The sequence below is a fragment of the Eptesicus fuscus genome, chromosome 21 (assembly GCF_027574615.1).
Source record: "Eptesicus fuscus isolate TK198812 chromosome 21, DD_ASM_mEF_20220401, whole genome shotgun sequence".
Lineage (NCBI taxonomy): Eukaryota > Metazoa > Chordata > Mammalia > Chiroptera > Vespertilionidae > Eptesicus > Eptesicus fuscus.
This window is the reverse complement of record NC_072493.1, coordinates 20,344,753-20,360,014: the sequence shown is the minus strand read 5'-3', so window position 1 is coordinate 20,360,014 and position 15,262 is coordinate 20,344,753. Positions and strand designations below refer to the sequence as shown.

General features: G+C 49.4%; 2 protein-coding genes across 2 annotated transcripts; both read left to right on the top strand.

Moving 5' to 3' along the window:
- Positions 1 to 402: 402 nt before the first annotated feature.
- On the top strand, positions 403 to 3,080 carry ETV2 (ETS variant transcription factor 2). The gene is made up of 7 exons (XM_054711267.1): positions 403 to 599; positions 726 to 810; positions 905 to 970; positions 1,260 to 1,319; positions 1,574 to 2,032; positions 2,511 to 2,623; positions 2,868 to 3,080. The coding sequence occupies exons 2-7, from the start codon at positions 741 to 743 to the stop codon at positions 3,072 to 3,074; spliced, it is 975 nt and encodes a 324-aa protein (XP_054567242.1). The 5' UTR covers positions 403 to 599; positions 726 to 740; the 3' UTR covers positions 3,075 to 3,080.
- Positions 3,081 to 7,405: 4,325 nt separating this feature from the next.
- Positions 7,406 to 14,979, top strand: LOC103284512 (cytochrome c oxidase subunit 6B1). The gene is made up of 4 exons (XM_008139824.3): positions 7,406 to 7,491; positions 9,189 to 9,305; positions 12,591 to 12,691; positions 14,812 to 14,979. Exons 2-4 carry the CDS (start codon positions 9,200 to 9,202, stop codon positions 14,863 to 14,865), a joined length of 261 nt encoding a protein of 86 aa, XP_008138046.1. The 5' UTR covers positions 7,406 to 7,491; positions 9,189 to 9,199; the 3' UTR covers positions 14,866 to 14,979.
- Positions 14,980 to 15,262: the final 283 nt, after the last annotated feature.

Genomic DNA, 15,262 nt, shown 5'->3' with positions numbered 1-15,262 from the left:
TTTCCGTTGTTATTGTTTATTTTCTTAATGCTATTGTTATGATTAAAGCCCTGGAAAGGGAGAACTCAAACCCTGGTCAGGCCTCCCCCCATTCCCATCCCCCCCAGTCCCCCTGTGGATTGTGACGTAGGCAGACCAAGGGTCTGGCCGGAAATCCCCCTTCCGGTTGCAGATAAGCCTGGAACAGCCCAGCTGGACCCAAACCCTCCTCCCCACCACCACCACTCATTTCGCAGGATCAAGTCCCCAAGATGGAGAACCTGTCCACCAAGACCCCTGTCCCACTCCCATCACCCCCTGCACCCCCCATTGCCCAGCCTGCTGTTCCCCAAGCTTCTGTCCAAGTCCTAGCCATCCCTGTAGCAGGACAGCCCCAGCTACGAGGCAGGAGGCCATCCCTGAGGGGGTGGGGGGGGAGGCGAGGGGAGTGTAGCTCAGCCCCGCCCCAGCCCCCTGCAACTCGACCTTAGCTTCAACCTAGCTTCAACCCCCAGCTCTGACGTCTCGGAAAATTCCCCCTGCCCAGGCCCCCAGGGGAGGGGATGCATGGTATGAAATGAGGCTGAGACCCCCAGGTGGGGCAGAGGAACCCACCAGAGGTGAGCTGTCGTGAACTGGGGACTGGAGGTCTGGACTACTGGGTCTGAGAGAAGCAGGCTGGGGCCCAGACTGCAGGGTCCCTCAGTGTCCCCAGCTCCCCCTGTGCCTTTCCTCCCCCTGCCCAGCATTCACAAGCACCCATGGACCTGTGGACGTGGGATGAAGCACCGCCACAGGGAGTGCCCCTGGGAAACAGACTGTCAAGGCTGGGTAGGTTTGTGGGGCTGAACTGTGTGTGTGTGGGGGGGTGCCCAGGTGGGGGGCCTCCGCTGACCCTGACCAGCTCTGATCTGATTGCCTGCAGAAGGAGCTGAGCTTGGCTTCTGCCTCCCTGAAGTGGACACACTGACAGAGGAGGCCTGCTGGAAAGGTGTTTGTGAGCGGAGCCCCCGGGGTGCTGGGGGAGGTTAGGTCTGAGGAGGAAGGGGGCGTGCCTGGACTCCTGGGGTTTAGTGGGGAGCGGGCTGCAGGCTTGAACTCCTGAGGTTGAAAGAGGAGGGGGCTGGGTCCTGAGCCCTAGGTCTGAATGAGTAGGGGCTGGGGGTAATAAGGACTCTCAGTCCCCGACAAATAAAGCCTGCTGGGTGAGTGGTTGAGGGGGTGCTCTAGTCACTGCTCACCCTCTTCCCTAAACTCAGCTACCTCTTTACCCCTCGCAGGCCTCCCACCGCAGGACTGGAGCTCCGCGACGCCGCACCCAGAAACTCCCTGGGGCGCGGGTGAGTGTGTGCGGAGAGGCAGGGAAGGAGTGTGGGGTCTTCCACCATGGCTGAAGTTTGGCTTCCCTGATATTTTGAGGGAGAATGGGGATAGGACTGGGGGACGCTTGTGTCCTTCACGTGGCCTGGCCCAGATCGGGGAGCCAGGGGGCCTCGGGCGCGAGGGCCGAGAGCTCTGGCTTCTAGAACTCCCGAGGGGGCCAGGGAGCGGGACCCCTGGCCTCCCCTCATTCCGGGTCCGTCCCTCCTCGCAGAGCACGCCTCGCAGGCTCTCCCGTGGCCGGGGGACTGGATACAACGGGGATGCACCGGTTGGGACGCGTGGAGCCGAGTCTCGCCGGCGCCGGGCCCCGCCCCCTTCGCTGCGTCCCCGGGGGTCGCGGGCCAGAACGCTGCCAGCTCCGCGGGGGGGACCCACGCGTGGTCGCGCGCCCTCGCCCCCGCTAGCTCCCCCGGCCGGGACGATCCTCTCGGCTCCGACGGCGCCGCGTACTGGAGCCGGGGCCTCTGCGCGGAGGAGCGGCGCGCCGACTGCATTCCCTGGGGTGCGCCTGGGGGCTCGGACTGCCCCGCCTCCTGGGACTCGGGGCTGCACGCGGCGTGCACCGCCTCTCCAAAGGGGTACCAGAGTTCCGATCTCACCACTTCCTCCGAACCGAAGCAGCAGCTGGACCGCGCGATTTGGGCTCGTTACCCCAAAACGAACCACCGAGGTGAGAGGTCCGGGAGACTTGGTCCGGAGGGAGCGAAGCTGGAGTCTAGGGGGGCGGGCCTGGACGCCGAAGGGGCGGGGACCCGGGAAATTGGCGGAGAGGGGGCGGGACTTAGGTGCCCCAGACCTCACTCCTGAGTCCGAAGGGAAGGGAAGGGAAGGGAAGGGAGGAGTCAGACGCAGGTCGTCTTCTAGGGAGCCAGGGACGAAGACCTAAGCTCCTGGATTAGAGGACAGGTCTCAGAGGTGGGCACCCAAACTCCTAAATCCCCGAGATGGGGCCTGGGGCTGACTCTTGGGGATTTGGACTCGCTGGTCCCCAAGGAGGAGGGGATCCGGACTCCTAGGTCCCGATTTGGGAAACCTGGACCCTTGGGCCTTCGAGGTGAGGGACCCCAGGCTCCTGGGTCATCGGCATGACCTGGACGAGGGCCCGAAAACCTGAGTATTCACCTGCCCCCTCCCCACCCCCCACGCAGGTCCCATTCAGCTGTGGCAGTTCCTCCTGGAGCTGCTCCAAGACGAGGCGCGGAGCAGCTGCATCCGCTGGACAGGCAACAGCCTCGAGTTCCAACTGTGCGACCCCAAAGAGGTGGGGCAGCCCCCCCAGACCCGCCCAGTCCGGCCCTAGTCTCCTCTAGTCCAGCTTAGCGCCACCATTCATTTTGCCTAGCCCTTGGTCCCGCCCCAGCATGCCCTCACCTCACCCGCACTCTGCCCGACCTAACCTGTGTCCGGACTTCACCGGAACCCTGCCCATCTATTGCTGTGCACCCCCCCCACACCCCAACACCCCGGCTCCCACCTTCTCTGACTAAGCCCGGCCTTCGCCCTAGGTGGCGCGACTGTGGGGCGAGCGCAAGAGAAAACCTGGCATGAATTACGAGAAGCTGAGCCGAGGCCTGCGGTACTACTACCGCCGCGATATCGTGCGGAAGAGCGGTGGGCGCAAGTACACGTACCGCTTCGGGGGCCGCGTGCCCGGCCTCGCTGATCCAGACAACGCAGGGGTCAGGGTCCGACAGGGAGCAGCCACGGAATAAACATATCCGGTCAAACTTCCTTCGTGTGCTGTCTGCATCCTTCTCAATGATACCGACTAGACCCCCTAGACCCGCTGGGGAGCCTGTGTGCACCCTCACCCCCCCACCCAACCCCTCCCCACCTGTGTGATCCTAAAACATACCATGACCAAAACAGACCCAGACCTAGAGGACTTACTGTGTGCTCATGGTGTGATGAGACATGCAAAGGATTCTAACTCAGGACCCCCAGAGGCTCTGCTGTGTGCCTGCCCTGTGCTGGAACTTGTAAAAAAAAAAAAAAAATCAGACCCAAAAAATCACTAACTTGTGACTTTACCTACTCTGTCCCCCTTGAAAAGAGGACTGGGGCTCCAAAAAGGGCTTACTGTGTGCTCTCACAATGCTAGGGACTGGCAAGGAATCAGACCTAGTGCTTACCACCACCTCCCACCCCCTCCCCCGCCCCAAAGCCACCCACTCTTTCCCCACCCAAGCTGGAGAACATCGAACTCAGACCTAGACTCTAAGAAGAGCCTGCCCCGTTCTGGGAACCACTGAGCCCCTAAAGAGAGCTTGTTGCCGAAACCGGTTTGGCTCAGTGGATAGAGTGTCAGCCTGCAGACTGAAAGGTCCCGGGTTCGATTCAGGTCAAGGGCACGTACCTTGGCTGCGGGGCACATCCCCAGTGGGAGATGTGCAGGAGGCAGCTGATGGATGTTTCTAACTCTCTATCTCCCTTCCACTCTGTGAAAAATCAATAAAATATATTTTTAAAAAATAAATAAATAAATAAATAAATAAAATAAAATAAAGAGAGCTTGCTGAGTGGTCCTGTGGACAATGCTGGTGTGGTGATACAGCAGTGACTAAGGCAACTCTGGACCCTGCCCTTAAGGGAGATGGACTCATCATCAGACAGGGACAGCCCAGAGTGGTCAGGGCTGGGATAGGAAAACTCCAGGGTATGGAGGGACCCAAAAGGAGGAACCCTACCTTGCCTGGGGAAGAGGAGGTCAGGAAAGGCTTCCTGGAGAGGAAAAAAACAAAAACAGAACCACAGCTGATTTTAGAAGTCAGGCAAAGAATGTTCCAGGCAGAAGAAGCAGCATGGGCAGAGGCCTGAAGGTAGGAGATTTCATAGCACTGTTCAATAAACTGAAATATCACTGTGGATGGAGAGGGGACCCTGGCTCAGTTCACAAAGAATCTGTGGGGCCATGCTAAGGAGCCTGGATTTTGTCCTGAGGTCACAGGGGAGCCATAGCGGGGTTAAGCATGGAAAGGGTTTGGGCTTTCGGAAGATCTTGTTGAAGGGAGTGAATAAAGGCATATAAACAGGTAGTTCCACAAATAATTACAATGTTGATGAACACAGAATGTATAAGAAGCCCCTGACCCTTGCCCTGACCGGTTTGGCTCAGTGGATAGAGCGTCGGCCTGCGGACTAAAGGGTCCCGGGTTCGATTCTGGTCAAGGGCATGTACCTTGGTTGTGGGCACATCCCCAGTGGGGGGTGTGCAGGAGGCAGCTGATGGATGTTTCTCTCTCATCGATGTTTCTAACTCTCTCTCCCTCTCCCTTCCTCTCTGTAAAAAATCAATAAAATATATTTAAAAAAAAAAAAAAAAAAGCCCCTGATCCAATTAGGCCTGGGCACTGCACCCAACACAGTATACGGGAGGGTTTGGAGGCCAGACCAAGAGGAGGAGGAAAGCAGTTCTTTCCCACAGCTCCTTTGTCCAGTCCCCATTGGGCACTTTATTCACACAAGAAATTCACTCCTTCAACAAATATTTATGGTGTACCTCCTGTGTGCCAGGTGATATTTCAGGTGCTGGAGATACAATGGTGAATAGGACAAAAATTGCTCCTTACGATCTTCTATTACATTGAGGAAAACAAAGGAAGGTAAACACAATAAAAGAAAGGACGTCATGTCTGAGAGGATACATGCTATGGAGAAATAAAGTAGAGAAGGGAGATAGAGGCTGACAAGATGGCAACTTCACATACTTAGTCTGAGAAGGGCTCGCCAAGAAGGTGGCATTTGAGCAAAAAACGGAAGGAGGTGAGGCGGGAGGCAGCTGCGGAGAGTATTCCAGGCTAAGGGGCGACAAGCACAAAGGCTCTTTGGAGGGAGCCAGCCCACATATGTAAGGACCTTTGAGGCGGCCAGCTCCCAGGCTGATGCAGTGAGAGTGAGAAGAAGGGTAGGAGATGTTGACTTAAAAAGGTAAACTGAGGCAAGCTCAAAAAATTAGTTTATTCAGGAATAGGAGAGGAATTCCAATTCAGGACAGGCAAACTGTAGCAAACTACAGGCAAGTCCAAAGAGACAAAGGGAAGGTCAGCTCTTATTAGGTTTTAGGAGGAAATTAGGGAGGGTGGTTTTGAGCCAAAGTCCATTGGAGGAGAACAGGAGTTTGAGGCTGCAGTGGTTTCTCACTGGCTGCAAGCGGTAGCTAGTGTGTTATTGTTGGGGCAGGGAGGGATCTTTTATTTCCCTCTCTCTTTAGCAGGAGATAAAATTCCCATGTGAAAAATGTCTCCTTTGCCCTAACCAGTTTGGCTCAGAGGATAGAGCATCGGCCTGCGGACTCAAGGGTCCCAGGTTCAATTCTGGTCAAGGGCATGTACCTGGGTTTCGGGCACATCCCCAGTAGGGCGTGTGCAGGAGGCAGCTTATTGATGTTTCTCATTGATGTTTCTAACTCTTTCCCTTCCTCTCTGTAAAAAATCAATAAAATATATATATTAAAAAAAAGAAAAGAAAAATGTCTCCTTTGAACTAGATGAAAAGTAACATAATCACAGACAAGAAGTTGAGAAACAGACCTTGTTAAAATAATTCTTGCCTGGGTGGCGTGCGTGGCTGTGTTGAGAGTCGACCTATGAACCAGGAGGTCACATTCTGATTCCAGGTTAGGGCACATGCCCAGGTTTAGGTCTTGATCCCCAGTGGAGGGCATGCAGGAGGCAGCCTCTCTATGATTCTCTCTCGCCATTGATGTTCCTACCTCTCTTTCCCTCTCCCTTCCTCTCTGATATTAATAAAAATATCTTATTTTTCTTTTTCATTATGTGTGCATGAGAACTCTCCCTTCAGGATTTTCCAACTCCATTTTGAATAAGGTTTTATCAGTTTTTACAGAGATGAGGGTAAAAAGGGGGGGGAGGGAGCAACTGTGTAGGTCATTTGTAAGGACTTTCGGTTTAGACTAAAAGTCAGACCAGACACCAGGGTAGGGCTCTAAGTTAAGGAAGGGGAATGATCTGACAGGTGTTAGCAGGGTCCCTCTGGCTGAGTGGACTTGACTGTGGAGGGCAGTAGGGAAGCCAGGAAGCCAAGGGAGTGGGCTACTGTAATAGTCCAGGCTGGAGGTGCTGGGCACTTGAACCAGAAGGCAGACGATTCTGAGTATATTTTTAAAGGCAGAGCCAACCGGATTTCTAGATAGATCAGCTATAAGGCGTGAGAGAAAGATAGGCGTCAAGGACAACTGTCCAGAAGAATAGAGTTGTCAATTTCCCGAGATGGACCGGTTTCTGCCAGATCCTTCACAGAACCAAGTTTTAATTCTTAACCCCTCCTCTCCGTGATGCAGGACTGATTTCTGAGTCCTCAGCCACCCAAATCTTTCTGGGTTTGGAAAGCGGAGTCCCGGCATTCCTCTTAACATGACAAATGACCCTGCGAGAAAGGCTGGTTCTTTTTCAATACCCGAACGATTGACCTCCTAACAATCTTAAAGAGGGTACGGGTTGCCTTTTGTTCAAGAATGCACCCCCAACCCTTACAAAAATACCTGGCATGCAACAAATAATACTTGCACGAAAAGAGTGCTTCCGCTTGGGTATTTCCCCAGGCCCACTCTGGAGCCAGCAGCAGGACCCAAACAGAATTTCTTTCTGCAGGTAAAGCCAAGGAAGTGAGGAGAGGCTGTAACTAGTCGGTACAAGTTCATGATTGGGCCTGGAGTGGTTTTTTGTGTGTTTTTTAAAAATATATTTTATTGATTTTTTACAGAGAGGAAGAAGAGTTAGAAACATCCCATGAGAGAGAAACACCAATTCAGCTGCCTCTTGCACACTCCTTACTGGGTATGTGCCCGCAACCAAGGTACGTGCCCTTGACTGGAATCGAACCCCGGACCCCTGAGTCCGCAGACCGACGCTCTACCCACTGAGCCAAACCGGTTAGGGCTGGGCCTGGAGTGTTGATGAACAGCTGTCAGCCCAATAGAAGACCGGGGCTCTCATGCATGGGCGTGGTCTTACTAGCCTCAGGGGCCGCCTTTCCGAGGGCGCTCTAGCCGGAAGAGACTCACTTATCCCGCCCGGCTTCCGGCCCGCTTTAATTCCGCTTCCGGCCAGACGGAGGAGTCTCTTTGCTGAGGTCACATTGAGCTGCGAGCGGCTTCAGGGGCGCCTTTAGGTGAGTGCCGAGGGTTCGGGTACCCGGCATCCCATCCTGGGGGGCTGAGGAACCGGGCCCTAGCTTCCCCGAGGACGAGGTGAGGTTTCCGGACGGCGGGGTTCGGCCTCCTGCGGGGGCCTGGGGTTCTGTTGTGTTACAGTCACCGCTAACGTTTAGTTCTCCCTTCATGCCGGGCAACATTCCAAGTGACACAGTAATTCATTTAGTCCCCCCACCCCCACCCCCACCCCCACCCCGTAATTGTCCCTTTTGACCGGGAGGCACCTGAGCCTCAGAGGTATTAAGCTGCTTAGCCAGCGACCATGATTTGGACTCAGTGGTTTGGACTGCGGTGCCCTTAATCCTTGGGCCAGAGGCGTGGGTGCCCGCAGTTTGCCAGGGCCGCAGCCTGGCTCCCTGGTGCCTGGCCCCTCCTCTCCCCTTGGGCGTTGAGGGGCGGGGGTCACAGTGTCATCCGGATCCACCCTCACCCAAATAGCGGGTCAAGATCTCCCAATTTGCTGTCCCAGATCCCTACCGCTATCTGGGATCGCTTCAATTTAATACTGGCTTGCTCACCTCAGGGTAAACCCAGGACTCCTCGAAATCTCTGGATAGAGGCAGTTTCTCTCAGGTTCCCTGGTGAAAACTGTGTGTCACCTCGCAAGAGACATTGTACCAGAGGTTTTTTAACCCTGTGTCTACAGAATCTAGAGAATTCAAGGAGTTCTAGTACTCCAGTTGGGGGGGGCGGGGCGGGGGGGAGAGACGGGAATTACATCTGCATTTTTACTGACCTCTAATTGAAATGTAGCCTTTGCTTCAGTTAGGCATGGAGGCAACAACCTCAGGAATATTAGCATCTGTGACTTTGTCAGCAATCAAATGGTTGCAGATAGCACAAAATATTTTTACTCATGATTACTTCAAAACTGTAGTACTTTTTTAAAAATATATTTTATTGATTTTTTTACATAGAGGAAGGGAGAGGGATAGAGAGTTAGAAACATCAATGAGAGAGAAACATGGATCAGCTGCCTGCTGCACGCCCCCTCCTGGGGATCAAGCCCGAAACCCAGGCATGTGCCCTTGACTGGAATCGAACCTGGGACCCTTCAGTCCACAGGGCCGATGCTCTATCCACTGAGCCAAACCAGTCACGGGTGTGCAATTTTTTAATGCACTTAAACACGTGCTAAGAAAGGGATCACTAGACCCCTCTGAAGAGTTCATGGCACCAGAGACATTAAGAATCTCTGCATTGTACATTATGTTAATGATTGAGTGCAGATCCACCACTTGTATACGGTGTGACCTTGAGAAGTCACTTAGACACTTGTCTGAGAAACAGTGACAGTAATAGTTCTTACCTTTTATTAGACTGGCTGCAGGAGTAAAGCTATAGGAGTGTAGGACAGCACCTGGCCTGTAGTAAGCGCTCAGTGCATGTTAGCTAGTGTTATTTTGTGACAGATAAGGCCTAATTTTACCAAGGAGTTGACCCTCCCTCCAAACCTTGCTGTCTTACACATTTAGACGTATGGATTTGCTCTGTCGCTCATATCTGTGTGTGTATGTTGACAGGGAGGGGATAGTAGCTTATTCACACCCAGCCCATCTTCTGTATCTGGGGCCCCATTGGGCCTGGGTGGGCTGACATGGTCAGGTTCAGGCCCCATACAACCCCTGCTAACACCCATTCTCTTTGCCTCTAGGAATCAGCAACATGGCAGAAGACATCAAGACAAAAATCAAGAACTACCGGACTGCTCCTTTTGACAGCCGCTTCCCCAACCAGAACCAGACCAGGAACTGTTGGCAGAACTACCTGGGTAAGCAGGTCATGGTGGTTGGGGAATGCAGATCTTCCCCTGTTCCCACACCTGAAGTTGCTCACCTCTTGCCTCCTTGGGGACCCATGAATCTCAGGCCTTTTTTTATTTATGGACATCCTACCTCACAGGACCTAGGCTCCTTATCAGCTGTGTTCAAGGTCTGGGCCAGTGCAATGGTTCCTACATGATTTCTTCTTTTAAAGATTTGAGTCCATGGCTTGGGTAGCTCTGTTGGTTAGAGCATCTTCCTGATATGCCAAGGTTGTGGGTTCGATCCTTGGTCAGGCACGTACAAGAAGCAACAAATGAATGCATGAGCAAATGGAACAAATTGATATTTCTCTCTCCCTCTATTTCTCTTTCAAATCAATTTTAAAAATAAGATTTGTGTGTGTGTGTGTGTGTGTGTGTGTGTTTTATGGAACATACATGCAGGAAGTACAGAAAACATAATGTACAGCTAAATGAATAATTCTAAAGTGAACCCCTGTATAACTATAACCTGGATAAAAAAGTAGATGTTGCCTGAACTCTGAACTCTCCTGCCTACTGCACATCCTGTATTGAGCACAACACCCTGTTCTCCCCAGTAGGGATGTAACCCCACTGACTTAAGGCAATCACATTTTGGTTTTCTCATCACATTTAGGTTTGCCTCTTTGTGAACTTTATAAATACTGTATGCATTCTTTTGTGTTGGATTTTATTTTTAATATATTTTATTGATTTTTTACAGAGAGGAAGGGAGAGGGATAGAGAGTTAGAAACATCGATGAGAGAAACATCGATCAGCTGCCTCCTTCACACTCCCCACTGGGTATGTGCTGGCAACCAAGGTACATGCCCTTGACCGGAATCGAACCTGGGACCCTTGAGTCCACAGGCCGACGCTCTATCCACTGAGCCAAACCAATTAGGGCATGTGTTGGATTTTTTAAATCAACAGTTCTGAAGATTCAGCTGTCCTATGACATGTAGTTTGCTCATTTTCTTTGCTGTAAAGTTTTCCACACTTTATTCATGGTCACTTGCGTGGTTTCCAGGTTGGGACACTTAGGAATAATGTTGCTATATACATTCTTAGAGGTGTAATCTGATGTCCATGTGAATGCTTTTCTCTCTTAAGGAATGTGGAATACCTGGATTGATTGTTTTTTTTTTAATTAATTGCTTACATTTATTTATTTATTTATTTTTCATTGATTAGAGAGAGAGAAATATCAACTCATTGTTCCACTTATTTATGCATTCATTGGTTTATTCTTTTTTTTAAAAAATATATTTTATTGATTTTTTACAGAGAGGAAGGGAGAGGGATAGAGAGTTAGAAACATCGATGATAGAGAAACCCCAACCAGCTGCCTCTTGCACACCCCCCACTGGGGATGTGCCCGCAACCAAGGTACATGCCCTTGACTGGAATCGAACCTGGGACCCTTCAGTCCGCAGGCCGACACTCTATCCACTGAGCCAAACCGGTTTCGGCGGTTTATTCTTTTTAATATATATTTTATTGATTTTTTACAGAGAGAAAGAGAGAGGGATAGAGAGTTAGAAACATCAATGAGAGAGAAACATCGATCAGCTGCCTCCTGCACACCTCCTATTGGGGATGTGCCTGCAACCAAGGTACATGCCCTTGACCGGAATCGAACCTGGGACCTTTCAGTCTGAAGGCTGACGCTCTATCCACTGAGCCAAACCATTTAGGGCTCATTGGTTGATTCTTGTATGTGCCCTGACCAGGGATTGAACCTGCAACCTTTGCATATCGGGACGCTGTTCTAACCAACTCAGTTACCTGGCCAAGGCTAATTAACTGCTTACTTTAAAAAAAAAAAGTGTGTTTTTATTGATTTTTAGAGAGGAAAGGAGAGGGATAGAGAGATAGAAACATTGATGAGAGAGAATCATTGATTGGCTGCCTCCTGTACGCCCTCACTGGGGATCAAGCCCAAAAGCTGGGTATGTGCTCTGACTGGGAATCGAACCAGTGACCCCTTTGTTATTGAGTTGATGCTCAACCACTGAGCCATATCAGCCAGGCTTAATTGCTTACCTTTTTTTTTTTTAATATATATATTTTATTGATTTTTTACAGAGAAGAAGGGAGAGAGATAGAGTTAGAAACATCGATGAGAGAGAAACATCGACCAGCTGCCTCCTGTACACCCCCTACTGGGGATGTACCCGCAATCAAGGTACATGCCCTTGACCGGAATCGAACCTGGGACCCTTCAGTCCGCAGGCCGATGATCTATCTACTGAGCTATACCGGTTTCTGCAATTGCTTACTTTTAAAAACCAGATTATCCCACGCCTGTCTTCCTCTCTCAGACTCCAGCATTTTAGCATCAAGTCTATCTTCCCTTTCTTTGCCCTGGTTCTGGGTTTCCATTATCCCTACACATGCCGCTCCTGTTGCCCATCAGTCCTGACCCCAGAGTTTTTGTTTTTGTTTTTTAACAAATAACCCATTTATTTATTTGTTTGTTTGTTTGTCTGTCTATTTATTTATTTATCTATTTATTTATTTGTTGTTGATCCTCTCTGTCTGTCTGTCTATTTATTTATTTATTTATTTATTTGTTGTTGATCCTCACCCGAGGATATTTTCCCATTGATTTTTATAGAGAGTGGAAGGGAGGGGGAAAGACAGATAGGGAGAAACGTCAATTAGTTGCCTCCCGTATGTGCCCCAACCAGGGCCAGGGATAGAGCCTGCAGCCGAGGTACATGCCCTTGACTGGAATCAAACCCAGGACCCTTCAGTCCATGGGCCAATGCTCTTACCTACTGAGTGAAACTTGCTAGGGTCTGACCCCAGAGATTTCCAGTTAAACAGCAGTTCTCTAGAGGTTGCAAAGTCAATTTAGTGAGTTATATCTAACCCTTTTTAGTCCACTTGTAAGGGTATACATTCTTTGCAAAATTGTGTGTGTGTGTGTGTGTGTGTGTGTGTGTGTGTGTGTGTGTGTGTGACTGGTAAAAGGGTATTTCTGTGAGTTTTATTAAAAAATGTGTTCTAGTCCTGGCTGGTTTGACTCAGTGTATAGAGCATTGGCCTGCAGACTGACGGGTCCCACGTTCAATTCCAACAAGGGCATATGCCCAGGTTGAGGCTCAATCCCCAGTAGGGGATGTGCAGGAGGCAGCCGATCAACCTCTCATCATTGATGTTTCTATCTCTCTCTTTCTCTCTCTGAAATCAGTAAAAGCATTTAAAAAAAAAAAATGTGTCCTAGCCCTTTGTCTGAGCTGAACCTGAACCCCTTTTTTCAGACTTCCACCGCTGTGAGAAGGCAATGACTGCGAAAGGGGGTGATGTCTCTGTGTGTGAATGGTACCGGCGTGTGTACAAGTCCCTGTGCCCTTTATCCTGGGTAAGTGACTCCTGCTGGGGCCCTTGGGATACACGGGTGGGGTCTTAGGAGAGGGGAGTTTGGTGACTTGGTGGAAGGTCAGCTGCAAGAGGTGGAGGGAAGACAGGGCATCGCACTGTCATGGGACTTGTCCTTTTCTTCCTATAATTGCCTTCCTTTTCTTCTTTCACTGATACATTCAGTAAGTCAGGGCTCTCAGCCAAGGTGACCAGAGCTGTCTTCTTGCTAAACCCATCTTGCTCACGCACTCTATAGATATATACTCGGTGCTGCGTTCCTGTCCCTGTGGAGCTCACCATTTTGTGCCATCCTGTCCTCTTTTATTGTGAACATTTTCAAATATACATAAAAGTAGGATAATATACCACAAAATATACCCATCACCCAAATTGAATAATGTCAAAATTTTTCCACATTTCCTTCATCTATCCCTTTTCTTTTTCATCTTTCCTTTGTTGCTGAAGCATTTTGAGATGAATCCCAGCATGTCATTTCACCCCTCCTTACTTCAGTGTGTATCTAAAAAATATGGACACTAAGGCAGTCAGTCCTTTTAGCCCTGATAACTGAAATTCTTTATTTTAATTAATTTGTTTTCATATGTTTTTATTGATTTTAGAGTGAGGGAGAGAGAGAAACGTTGATTGGCTGCCTCCTGCATGCCCCCTACAAGAGATTGAGCCTGCAACCCAGTCATGTGCCCTGGTGAACTGGTGAACTTTTGGTGCATGGGTCTATGCTCAACCAACTGAGCCACACTGGCCAGGGCTAATTTTATTGATTGATTTGAGGGTGGGAGAGAAGGATGGTGGTGGGGGGATCAGTTTGTTGTTCCACTTATTTATGCATTCATTGGTTGCTTGTTGTATGTGCCCTATCTGGAGATTGAACAACATTAGCACTTGATGGCCTCTTTATGTTTTTAAATTGTGCTAATTGTCCATTTTGGCAGCAACAAAAGCAAAAACAAAAATATTCACAGTACGCTCCTAGCCAGTTTGGCTCAGTGGATAGAGTGTAAGCCTTTCGACTGAAGGATCCCGGGTTGGATTCTAGTTGCCCGGGTTGCAGGCTTGATCCCTAGTAGGGGGCATGCAGGAGGTAGCCATCAATGATTCTCTCTCTCCCTTCCTCTCTGAAATCAATAAAAATAAAAATAAAATTTAAAAAGCAAAATATTAAATATATATTCACAGCACGATTTCCTGAGATGTTAAGAAGCAGTGAGGTTTAGGAGTAAACTAATTCACATTTTCTCCTTAGTTTATGGCCTGAGAGATGCCTTTTTTCATGGTGACATATCAGCATGAAAGGGTTGTCAGGACTGAAGTTTTTGTTCAACATTATATCTATGAACAACTTGGTCGAGAGCCTAATTGTTTGACTATATCTGTGATTAACACTAGTATCCTACTCTTGATTCCATTTGGCATCTTTTTGCACTTGACTATGTCTTGGAGATCTATTTGTGCTGGAGCATAGATCAGCCTTACCTTTTTCACAGCTGCCTAGTATTTCTTCTTTCCTCTATTCTGACAGACATCATTGAGTGTTGACTAGGTTTCCTGAAGCAGGGCATAGCCACTCTCTTGAAGCTCTGTACCTTACATATCTCCCATGAACAGCCCTGCAGGAAGTTGGGGATTTTCCTGTGTGTTATTTTTCCTCCCCCCACCCTTTTAGTGGTTCAGCTTGTATCAGCTCATTCAGGACTGTGATTCTTTGTTTTTTTGTGTTTTTTAAAAAAATATATATTTATTTCAGAGACGGAGAGAGAGAGAGAGAAACATCAATGATGAGACAGAATTACTAATTGGCCGCCTCCTGCATGCCTCACACTGGGGATGGAGGCCGCAACCTGGGCATGTGCCCTGAATGGAAATCAAACTGTGACCTCCTGGTTCATGGGTCGATGCTCAACCACTGAGCCATGCCAGCCAAACAGCACAGTAATTCTTATCTTTCTGGTCACTGCTGGTTCCCCAGCTCCTGTAGGTACTGGGGTTATTTGTTGATTGACTGAAGAAATGAACAGGTAGGCAAAGTGAGAAAAATTAAGTCCACCCATCTGGTTTCCCCATAGAGGAAGGGAGTAAGTAACACTGGTTTTCTTTCCACAGGTTTCGGCTTGGGATGACCGCAGGGCAGAAGGCACGTTTCCTGGGAAGATCTGAACTGGGCATCCTCCATCCTTCTCCCAGGGAGGTGAAGGGGGGCTTGGGAACACCCCACCCTAGAATCCTGAATCATGGCTTAACTAATAATAAATACTTGTTGGAAAAATGTAAGACTGTGTATGTGTAAAAAGCTGGATTACTGGGCAAGAATCTGGGTTGGAAATAGTACCTGGACCAGTAAGAGGGGCTTCAGAGTGAGTATATTTTAATTTTGTTTTGTTTTTAATTTTTGTTTTATCAAAATTTGACCACCTTTTCTGTTCCAGACAGTAGAATTAATGACTATATGAAATAGCCTTAAGCGCTGTATATGCTGAAGTTTATGTGTACTAGTATGTTCCCTTAATTGTCAGATAATTTTTTAAACTTTTCTTAGGTAATGAAAATAGTATAA

Excerpts from the sequence above, each read along its gene's own strand:
- ETV2 (XM_054711267.1), top strand. The coding sequence starts at position 741 with ATGGACCTGTGGACGTGGGATGAAGCACCGCCACAGGGAGTGCCCCTG. Across the intron at positions 1,320-1,573 it reads AGAAACTCCCTGGGGCGCGG|AGCACGCCTCGCAGGCTCTC; the intron begins GTGAGTGTGTGC and ends CCCTCCTCGCAG. Across the intron at positions 2,624-2,867 it reads AACTGTGCGACCCCAAAGAG|GTGGCGCGACTGTGGGGCGA; the intron begins GTGGGGCAGCCC and ends CCTTCGCCCTAG.
- LOC103284512 (XM_008139824.3), top strand. The coding sequence starts at position 9,200 with ATGGCAGAAGACATCAAGACAAAAATCAAGAACTACCGGACTGCTCCT. Across the intron at positions 9,306-12,590 it reads CTGTTGGCAGAACTACCTGG|ACTTCCACCGCTGTGAGAAG; the intron begins GTAAGCAGGTCA and ends CCCTTTTTTCAG. Across the intron at positions 12,692-14,811 it reads CCCTGTGCCCTTTATCCTGG|GTTTCGGCTTGGGATGACCG; the intron begins GTAAGTGACTCC and ends TTCTTTCCACAG.